Here is a 14,022-nt window from a genome sequence, read left to right on the forward strand (position 1 = left end):
CAGGGCCTTCCTAGCCTCTGAGTAAAGAAGTCAACCCTAAAAACTGCATCGAATCCCTCAGTTCTGTTGCCTCCAAGCTCAGGCTCACCTTATTGCCTCCTTCACCCCAGTGGGGTGCACAAACAGAGGGTGAAAAGAGACAAACCAAACACTAATAGATGCCAAAAATTACAGAGCCACCACACCTGGACTTTCTTCCTGGGCTTTTGACAAAATTTGCAGAGTCTTGCACTAAAGGCATGCATTGCCCCTTGCTGTGGGGGTCACACAAGCAGCAGCAGCAGCAGCAGCAGCAGCAGCAGCAGCACCAGAGGAGTCAGGGACAGGGCAGTACTAAGAAACAACCAAAACATTTTTGTTTATGCAGAGCATTGTTAACTGCCTTCAATGTGCAAGGACACAAGTGAAAGGATCACCAAAGTTTGATTATGAGTGCAAATAATATTCATATATATGTGCTAAACATAGTCACTATATTGCAGTTTTCCACTATGTCACAGCATACAGAATCAAAGGTTTGCATTTTTATGGAATGTATCCAAGGTAACAGCACCACAGTAATACAGTTTGTAATCACACATCCTGATTTTTTTCTCCTTTTTTTTTTGTTTTTGTTTTTGACAAGATAAGCATTACCCCCCACATCCCCTGTTTAATTTTATTTTAAGTACCAATGCATGCAAAGCATTCCATTCCCAGAAACAATGCAAAAATGAGGTAATAGGAGTAATAAAAAAAATTAGTAGTAATTTCTAAATAAATAAATTATAATTAAAAATGCAAAAAACAACTATAAAAATAATTAAATTAGAACCCACAATATCTACAAGTTAGTCATAAATTATGATTGTTAAATATAAGGCATTTAAACTCACAAAACCCTGTAAACTATTGATGTTTTGTTTCTAGATTTTTGTTGTTGATGATGTTTGTTTTGTCTTGTTTTTAAACTCATCCTAACTTGCAACCTACTTGTACAAATTATTTAAACGCAAAGGAACCTGACACACTGATACAACTCCAGACACTGTAAATTCGCACGCACCTTGGGATCAGTCACTCACACGAGACCATGGGAGTTTGGTGCTTTTCTTCATCAAAGGTTTGTTTGTTTTTTGTTTGGTTGGTTTTGTTTTTTGTCAGTTTGATCAATTTTATTTTTTAACTGTGCTTGTTTATTAGGCAAATAGTAACACTTTCTCATAGTCTTTAAAAGAAAACACATGGTCCAGAAGTGTTCCTCATTCCCTCCCCACCCAGTGGGGGTATCAGTCCCCCTGTTATTCTCCCTGCTTCTCCCATACAGGCCACACCTGGGCAGACCAAACCTGTGCAGAGGATTTTACTACCAAAGCCTTGCTTTGCTTGTCATGGTATTAGTATTATTAGTATTATTTGTAATGCTGTTTCAATGCTGGTGGAGCAAGATCCATAGGTATCCATGGGTCACTCCTTGACCCATGGACATCAGGGCTGGGACCACCACATTTCCCAGGAAGCCGTCACTTGTGCTGGGCGGCAAATGTGTCATAAAGTCATGGAATGGCTTGGGTTGGGAGGGACCTTAAATCTCATCTTGTTCCAAACCCCTGCAATGGGCAGGGACACCTTCTGCTAGACCAGGTCACTCCAGATGCCATCTTGCCTGGCCTCAAACACTTCCAGAGCTCTCTGGGCAGCCTGTGCCAGGGCCTCCCCACCCTCACAGCCAAGAACTTCTGCCTTATGTCTTCCCTATATGTCACCATTTTTCCCCTTCCATTCCCTCCCACCTGCTTTGGCACAGAATGAGAGAGGCTCCTGCACCCTCATGTGGGGCTTCCCTCCTCTCTCCTCTCTCACTGGGGAAAAAAGGAAATCTCTGTGTGCCTCTGAGGTTGGTGTTTCCCAGTTACAGCTCATGAGAATCTTGCAGTTTCTCAGATAATAGTTTATGACTGAATCTACTTGGGAGAGCATTTCTCTCCAGAGAAACATGTGCTTAGAGGAGACAGAAATTATTCCCACTACACCAGCATTTTCAATAGATTATGTTTCTAATTCCCCTGCTGCTTCTCTGCAGCTCCTGTCTCCCTTAAAGGGGGAAAAAAAAGAAAAAAAAAGGAAAACTACAGGTTTTGGTTGTGAATGTTGGTTTTCCCAAGGATCTTCCGCCCAGTCCCTGTGGTTGGCATGCTGAGGTCTTTTTTTTTTCAGGGGGAGCATGGATCACAACAGCTCACTCCATTGGGTATTACCTCTTAATTCAGTTTTGAGTGTTAATGTGATTAAGTTGCATTTTAACAACCACTGCTTACTCTGTGTGGATACGCCCTGAAGCATGCGCACAAGCCCATGTGGGCGCGGGTGCATATGCTTTGGGGCAGGTCATGGCCCAGCAGCTGGGTTCCCAAAAGCAGCAGCCCCACCTCCACCCTGCCTTTCCCTCCCGCGCCCAAGGGCTCATGGTCTCAGCAGTGTCTTGCAAACATCGAGTTTTCTTCTGTCACCTTATCAAGAGATGCTTTGGCAATGGAAGGAGAGTCAGCATTTTGCACCTCTCAGCACCTCTCCAGTGTTGTTAAACCCCAAAGAACAGCGGTAGGCACTGACTCCTGTAACCATCATTTTGGAGCAGTGCTGGCAAAGCCAACCATCCACACAGCTCACAGAAGAAAGCATCACGGACAATTGCAATCATATAGACAGAACTTCCTTGGATTTTGATATGACAAGCTACTTTGTTAAAATACAGAAAGCAAAGAAACAGCATCTACTCAAATACTGTGCCGCTACAGAAAGTGTCCAGCACCAGCAGACAAGCAGGAACGAAGCTTTTCCCTATTGCTTCGTTCATTTTATCCCCAATTTTTATTTTTATTAAGCTTCTCTAGATTTGCAACACACTGTAAATGCAAGGGAAAGAAGCACACGCGGCTGAGGCAAAGAGCACAAACCCTTCTGACTGTAAACAGGATTTTGCTTTTTCTCCTCTTTCCCCCACCCCAAAGATGGGGATGTTTGACCTCTTTATTCCCTCTCTGCAATGTATTAATCAGGCACCAAAATAAGGAATCTATGAAAAAGTATTTGGTGCAAATTAGGTAACAGCAACATGTCTACCACAAGATGAGTAGGGCATCAAACACAACATTTCTTAAGCTAACATGCTCCAGCTGCCATCCATAGAAATAGCTAAAGGACCCCTAACATGTTTCTACATATTTGAGAGGTATATATACAATCCCCATGAAAAGCAGGATTGACAGGCCGGACTATCACAACTAGTTCCTTCATATTCAACACTAAAATCTTCTGCAGCACGGGGTCTCTGAGCTCCGGGAATGCCAGCTCCCTTTCACTGGGCCTGTATCCTGCGTATATGTGCAATAACTCCTACTGCTAGATATTATATCACCTCCTCCTTCTCCTCACTACCATGCCTGCAGACTTCCCCTCTCAATCAAATGGCTCAGAAGGCAAAAAATTTTGCTGCAAGGTTTTATGGCCATACGACCTGGTAAGGAAAATGGTGTGTCCAGCTAGTCTTTTCAGCTGTCTGAGCCGAGCTGTGTTTCAATGTCCACCCTGCAGATCGGGCACTTCTTGCTGGTGGCCAGCCACTGGTCCACGCACACTTGGTGAAAGAGATGCATACAGGGCAACCGCCTGTAGAGAGAAAAACACCGCTGTTAGGATGGAGGAGGTCCAAGGGACCAAGAAGAGCTGAAGAACAGCATCTGGGGCTGCTTTGAACATGGGAAACATGCTGTGGTGACACTATTACCACCAAAGTCCTGCAGCCTTTCCTAGCCATGCCAGTTCCACATGGCAGTGGGCTGGAATTAGCATCCTCCTTGGCCTATTAGAAGCCCCCACACCATCCTGAATTGAGTTGTTCCACTTATTAATTTTGCTGGCAGCTAATTTTTAACCTTTCAGGAGCAAGGTTATACTCCAAAGCCTCTTAGCTCTTTGGGGTTGTGTCACATTAGCAGTCAGGTGGGCCCACACCATTCCTACATGGGTGTCCCCAGGGAAGCTGGTCACACACATTTCACTCACATCACCTCTGCCATCATCACATATCACCCCTGCAGTACAGGGGAACCTTGAACCACAAGAACTGACAGAGAAAGGATCAGGGCTTTTCTTGGCAATTTAAGGATGAGAAGCAGACGTGGGTACTTATCTTCTGCAGTCCCTTCAGCCATGATAGTTCAACCCCTTGCAATTTCTTATCCCCATCTTCTGTCACAAGCAGAGATTTGACCCAGTGAACATCCTGAAATGTCTGTTAGAGACAACTGGAGCTCTGTTGACTGGGGATGGTTCTCTGTGACCATGTGGGCAGAGTAATCCTACTTATCCTACAATAAAGTAGCTATGTCTTGGACACAAGCCCAACTCTCCTGGACTTCACACCAACACTGCTTTTTATCACACTTTGGTCATCTGTCAGGCACAGGTATTGATGACCCCAAGCTCTAGATGGTTGTCAGAGATCAGTCTAACCTACCCCTCTCTGACACTTCAGCACCTGGCCAGCTGGCACAGCCTGGAAGCAGATGATCCAAACCCAGGAAGCGCTATAAAAGCTGCTGCAGAGCGCTTCCTGCCTACAGGCCATACCAGTGTCCATCTACAAAAGCATTTGGGTTCCTAGACCCTTCAACAGCCCAGGTGAATTTCTCAGGACAAGAACAGAGACAACCCCGTCAGTGCACAGCTACATTAAACCAAATAAACACAACTCAGATGGCATCAAGAGGCAGAGGAGGAGATGGAAGGATCTCACCTGACATCCTCTCCGTCTTCAAGCATGGACAGACAGATTGTGCATTTCTCATCGGTATCTGACTCCTCGCCATCATCCTGCTCAGCTTTGCCTTCCTGTGGTCTTCTCTGCAGCAAAATTAAAAACATTTGGTTAGACCTTGCCCTTCTAATGCTCTCCCAAGCCTGAGCAGTTGCAGGAAGAAAAATAATGATATCTCCATCTATGAGCCAGATCCTCCAGCTCAGGGAAGCCAGCCCAGCCAAAACAGCCAGTGAGATGAGTGTGCCACCAACATGCTGCAGGTTGGCATGTCTCCTCCTGACGCTGGTGGCAGTGAGGCTGTTGGCAGTGAGCAGCCTGTCCTTTGCTGCCCTAATACAGCCCTGGACCACTTCCCTGTAGTGGGGATGGCCCCATGATCTCCTTTGCTGGAGGCTTCTCCTTGGGGAGACCCCAAACCTCATGGTGCCACCACTGCCAGGAAGAACAACCACTGTGCCCCATGACAGCTTGGCCACTGGCTCAGTCCCATGCGGCACCAGAGGGCAGTGCTTAACCTGTCAGCTCTCCCTTCTTCTCTTTCCCCACACATCCGTTCTTATTCATATCCTTTTCCTGGGTTCACTGGAGATAGGATGAGAGACAAGTGCAGCAGGAGTTACCTCACTTCAAACGTGGACAATACAACATCCTTACCCTCCAGCCAGGAGTGACCAACACTAGAAATTACTACCCAGACAAGCATTCTTCCCAATTTCTACTCAGCACAACCCAAAAATGAGCCCATCTTCTCATGGGTGGGAGGTCAGCTCCAACAGAGGAGACACCCCTTGTGAAGCCAGGGGAGAGCAAGGTTCCCCAGGCCACAGAGCCGCCACCACCCTCACAGCGGGTGCAGGACAGTGCTACTTGCATGCAGAACGGGGCGGGTTTGCATGCACGAAGCCCCCTTGGTGGTGTGCACTTTCTTTCTTACCAGGTGCGGACAGGGGGGAAATTGCACCCGCTGGGTGGGAGAAGGTTGAGACCCTTTTGAAAATTTGGCCCGCAGCTTCCTAGCCTAGAAGTGAGAAACAGGCAGCTGAGCTATGCCACCGCTTCCGCACCCCGGGAGCCCCGCAAGATATTAAAGCACCCCTGCTGGGTTTTATGTTCCTCCCCCGTCGCACGGCATGGTTTGGTTGATGGTGCCAGTTTGCCAGCCCTGAGGATTGTGACCCACCAAAGTCCTTCCTTCTGCCTGCTCCGTGCCCACAGCCTCTGGCCAACTGAGAGGGGCTGGCAGCCGTGCTGTGTTTTGGGGCACTCACCTTCTTGTACTTGTGGGGGAAAGTGAATCTTTCGATGGTGTTCTGGACGGCTCCCCGGCTCACGCTGCCCAGCCTGTCCTCCAGCTGCAGCAGTTCCTGCGGCACAGGAACATCAGGAAAGTGTTATCCCCACTGCTCCCAAGACACCAGGTCCCACCACACAACCATACCTGCTGGCAACCGAGGCTCCCTCCTGTCCTCTCCTCAGTGGAAATGGACATCAAACCCAAATCAGCCATGCTGTAATGATAGATCTGATCCCTGGCACTTGGGATAATAACTAAGAGCTCAAGGCAAAGAGCTGGACATCCAGTATTTCACAAATGAGGATGGGATTTGAGTTTCATCTGACAGACTGGGAAACAAAGCCCCATAGATCTGGAGCACTTTGCTCACCAATGAAAGGAGCCAGAGTCAACCCAAGCCAGATCCAGGAAGTTTGGAGTAAACCATCTTTAACTAAATTTAACCCCATCATTTCTCAGTTATTGCTAAAATTGATTAAAGACTCATTGCAACCACCACACCACAAAAAACAGTCTTACAATTTTATAACAGAGCTTACATAAAATCACAGCACTTTAAAAATTAATAATTCCAGTCTCCCGATACATACTTCATAGCTCTCCCGCACAGCGGATGTGTGCCTGCTTGGGTTCAGTCCCTGAAGAGCAAGCAGCTGAAGCTGAGGGTAAGGGTAATTTCTGATTTCATGAACAACCTGAAAAAAGTGAGGGAGAAAAATAAAGCTACTTGTATACTTTCCTACAGAAAACCCTTGTGTGCCCTGATGTAAATCTAATGCTTTAAAAATTCAAATTGAAAGAGTAGATTGACACTTTCACCGATTTAAGCCTTTTGATAACAACAAAAAAAAGAGTCTTTATCTAATACATTTCCTATAAATGATATGTAAGAACATGCACTCCTTCCAAACATGTACTTCCTTCCAAAATCTGTTATAATAATTCCTGTATCATTCATAATACTGTGGTTCTAAGATCCCAACATGGATTAGATTACAATGACATTTTATTTCATTTAAATGGGTGAATTTCTGTTCATCCAACCTTTGATTTTTTTTTTTTTTTTTTTTTTTAGGGGTAGCTTTAGTACACAGGTGTCAGGGTCTGACACAGCACAAGGGTGAAACACCCTCATGGGATTTCTGGGGATGTTTTAAGGATTAGCGGTGCTTGGTGTGACTTAGCTGCAAATACAGCACCCTGGTAGGAGAACAGGTAGAAAATTATCTCAGTCAGCCAGTCTTCTCATCAATCCCACCTCCACCTGTGCAAGAGGTCATGCCAGACCTTTACAGGTAGCATCAAAACTGGTGTAGAGAGCAACGACTTGAGGAGGGATGGTCTTTGGGGCTGACACTAGGGAAGGCAGTCACCCACTGCCAATCCTTCTGCATACATAAAAGTCCTGGGAAACCACAATTCCTTCCAGGGTTAATAATAATATTAATATTAACTGCTGAGTCTCTCACATCCTGCCTATGTTTTGCAGACCAGCTTGATGATGCTGCAAGCAATGGACCAAATTCTCCCAAAACAGCTGAGCTTTTCTTTTCTTTTCTTTCTCTAATCCAGTGCAGTGACGCAACATTATCTTTTCACACGCTCCCTCCCACGGCCAGAGATAAGTGGGATTTGCAGAAGACAGGTGATAGAAAGATAGCAGCCTTTATTTTGACTGCTTTCTGGCAGACAATGCATAAAATATTTCTCAGTAAAAGCATTTCACTTACCACCTGGGTTGAGGATGTGCTTCTGGGGAAGTGGTGCATCCGAGGTGTAGCCAAGTAATGCTGATAGGGCTGGGGTACCGGCCGGACCTGGAACTGGGCGTGAGTCAGCCCCGCGTCGACGCTGAGGTCCCTGTGGGCAGCAGAGGGAGATGTGGCTCTGAGTGCCTGCTTGTGCTCATGGACTGAAGAACACCAGACCATGCTCACAGGGCAACCCCCCTGCTGAGCTCTGGGCTGCTCCTCAGCCTGGGGAGGTGCTATGGCTTAGAAGGGAGTTTCTTACAGTTTGAGGAATCACCCACCAGGCCACCATGAAGGAGTGAGGGGTTGTTTCTATGCCAGGTAGCATTTGAGTTATTTGGGGTCAAGAACTGTGCAGATGCACCCTGCTAATTTCAGAATAAGAGCATTTTGGTGGCTTGAAAGGGTATCCAGGCTCGCACCTGGTCAGACTACTGTGCTGCCAGTGCTCCAAACTATTAGAATTTGCCTTGAATGTTTTGCAGGAATACAGTTAATTACTCAAGGGACTCAAAAATGGTAGCTTTTAGAAGCTTCCAGTAGCTTTTAGAAGCTAGATGGGCACTCTCTGTGGGCTTTTTTGATGTTCTTGTGCTCTCCTTAGAGGTCTCCCAGCCCAGATCATGGCAGGACTTGGGGAGTCAAAGGACACTATGCCTTGCCTGAATCCAGCCTCAGGGGTGGTGAGGTTTTGAGGTGTGAGGGTGGTGAGGCCCCAGCACACGTTGGTCAGAGAAGCTGTGGCTGCCCTATCCTTGGAAGTGTCCAAGGCCAGGCTGGACTGGGCTTGGAGCAACGTGGGATTGTGGATGGTGTCCCTAACCATGGCAGGGGGATGGAACAAGATGATCTTTGAGGTCTCATCCAACACAAACCTTTCTGGAATTCTATGATTCCATGAACTGCAGAACTGTGATATGTGGAAAAAATATTTTAAGGTTTTTAGAAATGTCTGGATAAGGACATTCCTCTGCTGGAGGAAAGGGGGAAACAAAACTAGAGGGCCAAAATGGAGCAAGACATCCCTGATGGTCATGCTTGCCTGAACACAGCCTGGCCCAGGTGAGCAGAGATGGTGCTCAACTTGGTGAATCTGAGCACTGTTATCCTCCACAAAACTAACCCAGATCAATCCCCGAAACTTGTCATAACCAAGACACCATCAAACATCACAGCTCTGCTCAATCCAACACAGAGACAAGCTACAATCCCACCACTTACACTTACTCCCATTCCCATGTGGAGGGAATGGGAGAGGGCCTATGCAGCATGTCCATCTCTAATCCAATTAGCTGATCTCCATTTTCTCTAGCCTAAGAGTCACTCGGCAGGCGAGTGCTTTGAACATCATTCATTTTATCATCATTGCAAAATTCATTGCTCTAATAACAACTGTCTTCACATTTCCCAAAGAAAAGCTAATTAGGGCACAAGGCTTCCCATTTCAGCCTCCAGCTTCTCCTCCCCTTCACAGCGGACAGCAGCAGGGCATACCACACCTTCTTAGGAGCAGCCCAGATGTGTCCTCCAGCAGCTGTGAAACTGATTTCACCAACCAGAAGATGGGGACCTGAAGGGACAGTAGATGCAGAAATCTTTCATCCAGAACAGCCTATGCACCAGGCAGCAGCACCAGTGCCCAGAACTCCTTAATACCTGCATCAAGCTGGATGCAATGATCCTCATGGGTCGCTTCCAACTCAGGATATTCTGTAATTCTATGATTCTAAGTTGAGGAGAGGGACTACCTTTGCTGGCCCAGTTTTAGCCATGTGCTAGACAGACAAAAACTGGCAGAGGATGAAACACAGCAGGCAACTGGCAGGAATACAACCGGGGTGAGAATCTAGTCTTGGCACTTTCTGGCTCCTGTGTCCCAATTTTGTATATTTACCCAATTGCTTAAGGTTTTTCCCAGGTTGATGGAGGTCTCAATTGGAAATCAAGAGGCTTTAGCTCCATTCCCAGCCCTGCCACCTTCTTGTTGCATGACCTTGATCCACTTCCTCTCTGCCTTCCCATATTCCCTGTCTATGAAATAGATGAGTAATTCACTGAGTGCTTTGAGACCAAGGACTGAAAACATTTCTCAAAGGTGAATGGTTATGATTAAATTGCACAGGTAATTGCAGTAACAGGACTGCTGAACTGTTTGTGCATCTCTAGACTTAAAATCAGATGCTGAGGTTCCTGAAGTGATGCTTTGGGTCTACAGGTGTGTCCAAAGAAGAGCACAGCACAGAGCAGTGTTTTCCCAGGGTTTGGGGCTGAAGAAGCAGAGCACACTTCTAAAGGAGAATGGAACTAACCACCACTTTTTAGCCCATGCTACAGGAACTAGTGTGCAGCATCTTGATGCTCGGGTGCGAGGTCTAGGAGCTGTGATGCTTGTGATAAATGGGCTGCCAACAACCAAGGAGTGAAGGATAAGACACCAGATAGGCAAGACACCAGGATGGTCATCACTACTTGTGTGTGCAGAAGATGATTTAAGGAACCAAATGGGAGTTTGTTTATTCTTCACCAGAAAACTTCAGATGGAGTTGGCTGTCTGAGACAGCCTCAGATCATTCTTCCATCCCCACTTCCACCCCCTGTGGCAGTGCCCACCACTGACAGGCTCCAAGAAAACACTGTTGTTGCTGCTCATCCAGAGAGAACACATTAGAGGGGAGTTTTTATACTTGTCACTGGGCAAAATAGTACGTGTGTCCCAAGAGAAAGTGAGTCACCCAAACATATGCTCACGGTGTATGGTTTCTGTCAACCCCACTCCTTGGGTTTTGTAAGGCTATGGAGCAACAGAGGGGAGAAAAGGAGGGAGGGGGAAGGCACTTAGTGATGCTTTATCAGATACTTCTAATGATCATAATTAAGCACTCTGAGCTGAAAAAGAGGCAGAAAGAATTGCTCTATCCAGATGGTACATGAACCTCTTTGCAAACCAATCTGAAAAATGTCATCCTGACCACATTCAGCCCACAGGAGTGCCAATAATGGGAACACCTGAGAAGAAAATTGCAGAAGGATGTGGTTGTATTTTAGATGGTGTATTATGCACTGAAGGAGGGAAAAAAGCAACAACCCTGGGTTAAAAGGACTTTTCATTTGTAGAGTGGAGTGCTCAGATGTTAGGAAATTCCATCATTAAGGCTTCCTGTGCCATTTTATTCCAGTCCTCTTGTGCAAATACATTGCGATTGTCTTTAATTACAAGTTCACATGCTATTTTTTCCATTCAGTGCACAGAATGGACTTTGCCCAACTTACAAGCAACTACTTAGAAGAATGTTTTAATTTTCTCAAATTTTGACCATGTTACCACACTTTATTAACTGTTCAAGGGCTCTCAACCTACTCTGAAAATAAAATAAACAATTTCCTGCAAAGCTTTTCCAGAGTATTGAACACTACAGTTGGAGAATGATGAACAAATCTCCATTCATACCACCCTGCATGGCAGGTTAGTATGGTGCTCCCTAATTTGGACCACAGAAAATATTACAGCCACTGGGTTTTGAGTGCCTGAAGGACAGCAAAAGGTCTAGTTCAGGCAGACAGTGTTCAACAGGGAAAAAAACACTCTCTGTGCCCTACAACACAAAAAGCAACTTGGGAGAATTAATGCTTGGCTTCACTCTAAATCTGTAGGTGAAAAGTTATGAACAACAATGGAGTGTGCCTAAAGGGGGGCAATGGAGCTGGGGAAGGCTCTGGAGCACAAGTCTGATGAAGAGCAACTCAGGGAGCTGGGAAAGGGGCTCAGCCTGGAGAAAAGGAGGCTCAGTGAGGACCTGTTGGCTCTGCATGACTCCCTGACAGGAGAGGACAGATGGAGGGGAGCAGAATCTGCTCCCAGGGAACAGGGACAGGAGGTGAGGGAATGGCCTAAAGTTCTGACAGGGGAAGTTTAGATTACCTATTAGGAAAAACTTCTTCACCCAAGGAGCTGTCCAGCCCTGGCACAGCTGCCTAGGGCAATGCTGGAATCCCCACTACTGGAGGGATTTAAAAGCTATGTGGATGTGGCACTTGAGGACATGGGCCAGTGGTAGCCTTGGCTGTGCTGGGGAATGCTTGATCTCCATGTTCTTAGAAGGTTTTTCCAATCTAAATTATTCAAAGATCCATTTATATAGGAAGCTTTCACATTCTCACAGATTTTTCAGAGGTGGTGTTTCCCATTCCCACTCCCCACACTGTAACCATTGAGCTGACTCATTAGCTTTCTTCAAAGCCCTGATCCCTGATGGCATTCCTCAAAACTCACACAACACTTTTTAAACACCTTACTGGATGCAGCAGTGAAATGAGGATCACTTACCAGTCTGTGCCCTCTGCCAAATACCTGGGCTGGGGACCCATGGGTTGTGGAGTCTGCAGTTGGTGGCTGAAGTCGAAGCTGGGGTGTAGGCGGTGAGGCTGGACAGACATGCGCTCTTGGGCCCGCCTGCGGGGAGGACAGCAGCAACAGGGAGGGTCAGACATGAGTGGGCACTGGAATTCCTGCCAAAAACCAATGGGAAAACTCCAAAGGCTGGGCTTGTGGACAAGTGTCCAAAGCTAAGCACTCCAAGCAGGTGTGAGGGATAATGGGAAGAGGAACCCAGGGCTGTTGTTCCCTCAGAGCCATCATGTAGCAATCCACTCTCAGGCCCTGTGGCACCCACATATGCTCAGTTTGCAGGAGATGATATTTGCTGGCAACATGCAGAAAAGAAGGGGAAACCAAACAACTTCTCAGCAGCTTTGTGCAGTTTGCACTATTTCCTTTTTTGCTGCAGCCAGCCCCATAAGCAACACACAAAGTAAAATGTGCCCCTGCTCCAGCCATGATCCATCATCATAAAGAAGCTGCAGGTTGTCTTGTCTCCCATATAGTCCATAAACTCCTGGGGAACCTCATTCATAACCAGATTACTCACGAGTGACTGAAAGCAGAATTTACTCTCAGTGGCTTTTGCCAACATTTCTTTGGATGATGGACAGGCCAGGCGGGGTTCCAGCTCCTTCTCCCTCTGCTCTGCTGCCATTTCAGGCAGGGAAAAGATAGTGCCAGAAAATACAGTAAGGTTTTTCTAGGGATTTGAGTCTCATGATTATTGCTTATTTGAACTACTAAAGGGAAGAGCGTGTACTGCTGGATCAGTGTCCACATTTGGCAAGAGACAAGGTGGATACACAAGCAGGATTTGCATTGCAGACAGGCTCCTACCCTTTCCTTCCCGACAAGTTACCACTTGCCAGTGGAACCATTACAAAGGAAATCCTCAGGAAAAAATTAGGGCAAATGGAGCAAGAGGACTGACAGGTAAATAACTTTTCATGCAGCCTCAGTTCAGAGGCTTCACTCTCAAAGACATAACCCATATTCCCATTACTGGGATCCCATTATGCCTGCCCTACACCTGTAAGGGCACTGATATCCTGCTTCGTTGCATCTTTCGGGGACAAGCACTGGGACTGTGCAAGAGGTTCCTGCCTTCTTCCACACTACAGCCCACTTCCAAATACAACACTGACAGCATTAACCAAAGCAGATTCTGCATATAATTGTGCTCTGTTCTTTTATTTGAATTCAGCTTATGACTAAGAAATAAACACTTGTATCATCAGTTTCTCAGACCAGAACATACTTGCTACCCAATTATTAGCTAATCATTAAATCCACCTAAAATCCAGTTTATACATAACAAAAAAATGATGAGACAAACACACAATTTTCAGACAGAAAGGACATGGAAAGAAAGAATTTTCTATCCATAGCATTCTTTCCAAATGAAGCATTATTGCAAAGTCTCATCCTCTGATTCTTGATCCATGGGTACAACCCACAAATAGCTTCCATATGTTTCCAAGAAAAATCATTCCTCTCTCGAGAAATACAATCAAGACAAGGCCAGGCATCCATTTCCATCTCTGCTGAGTTACAGCAATTCTCTCTGTGTTTGTCAGCTCAGTGTGGATTTAGGATGCTCTCTTTGACAGAGTGTGCTGCAGGTCAGTGGCATCATTCCCTCACAGAGATGGAAAGCCTGCCAAACCCTGAGCAGCACAACCTCCATGTGTATAACCTGATGAGGCAGGCGGGCAGAGCATCTCATATGGTTTTGAAACAGCAGACATGAGGATGCATCTCATGTGTGCAGACACAGAAAAGGTCCCTGGCAACACCA

General features: G+C 46.2%; 1 protein-coding gene across 4 annotated transcripts in view; it reads right to left on the reverse strand.

Annotated features, from left to right (window-relative positions):
- Nucleotides 1–2,676: 2,676 nt before the first annotated feature.
- ARK2C (arkadia (RNF111) C-terminal like ring finger ubiquitin ligase 2C) overlaps nt 2,677–14,022 on the reverse strand; it is a 60,256-nt gene continuing 48,910 nt past the window's right edge. For 2 of the 4 annotated variants that reach the window (XM_085566646.1, XM_085566644.1), the window contains 7 exons: nt 12,171–12,296; nt 7,826–7,955; nt 6,686–6,790; nt 6,070–6,165; nt 5,736–5,819; nt 4,778–4,884; nt 2,677–3,648 (listed from right to left, as the gene is read on the reverse strand). In XM_085566646.1, the coding sequence (XP_085422772.1) occupies nt 3,531–3,648; nt 4,778–4,884; nt 5,736–5,819; nt 6,070–6,165; nt 6,686–6,790; nt 7,826–7,955; nt 12,171–12,296 (766 nt within the window). In that variant the 3' untranslated portion in view covers nt 2,677–3,530. The remainder of the gene's footprint in view (nt 3,649–4,777; nt 4,885–5,735; nt 5,820–6,069; nt 6,166–6,685; nt 6,791–7,825; nt 7,956–12,170; nt 12,297–14,022) is intronic. The other 2 variants (XM_021538904.3, XM_085566645.1) reach the window with 1 other exon arrangement.

The sequence above is a fragment of the Lonchura striata genome, chromosome Z (genome assembly GCF_050655825.1).
Source record: "Lonchura striata isolate lonStrDom1 chromosome Z, ASM5065582v1, whole genome shotgun sequence".
Classification (NCBI taxonomy): Eukaryota; Metazoa; Chordata; class Aves; order Passeriformes; family Estrildidae; genus Lonchura; species Lonchura striata.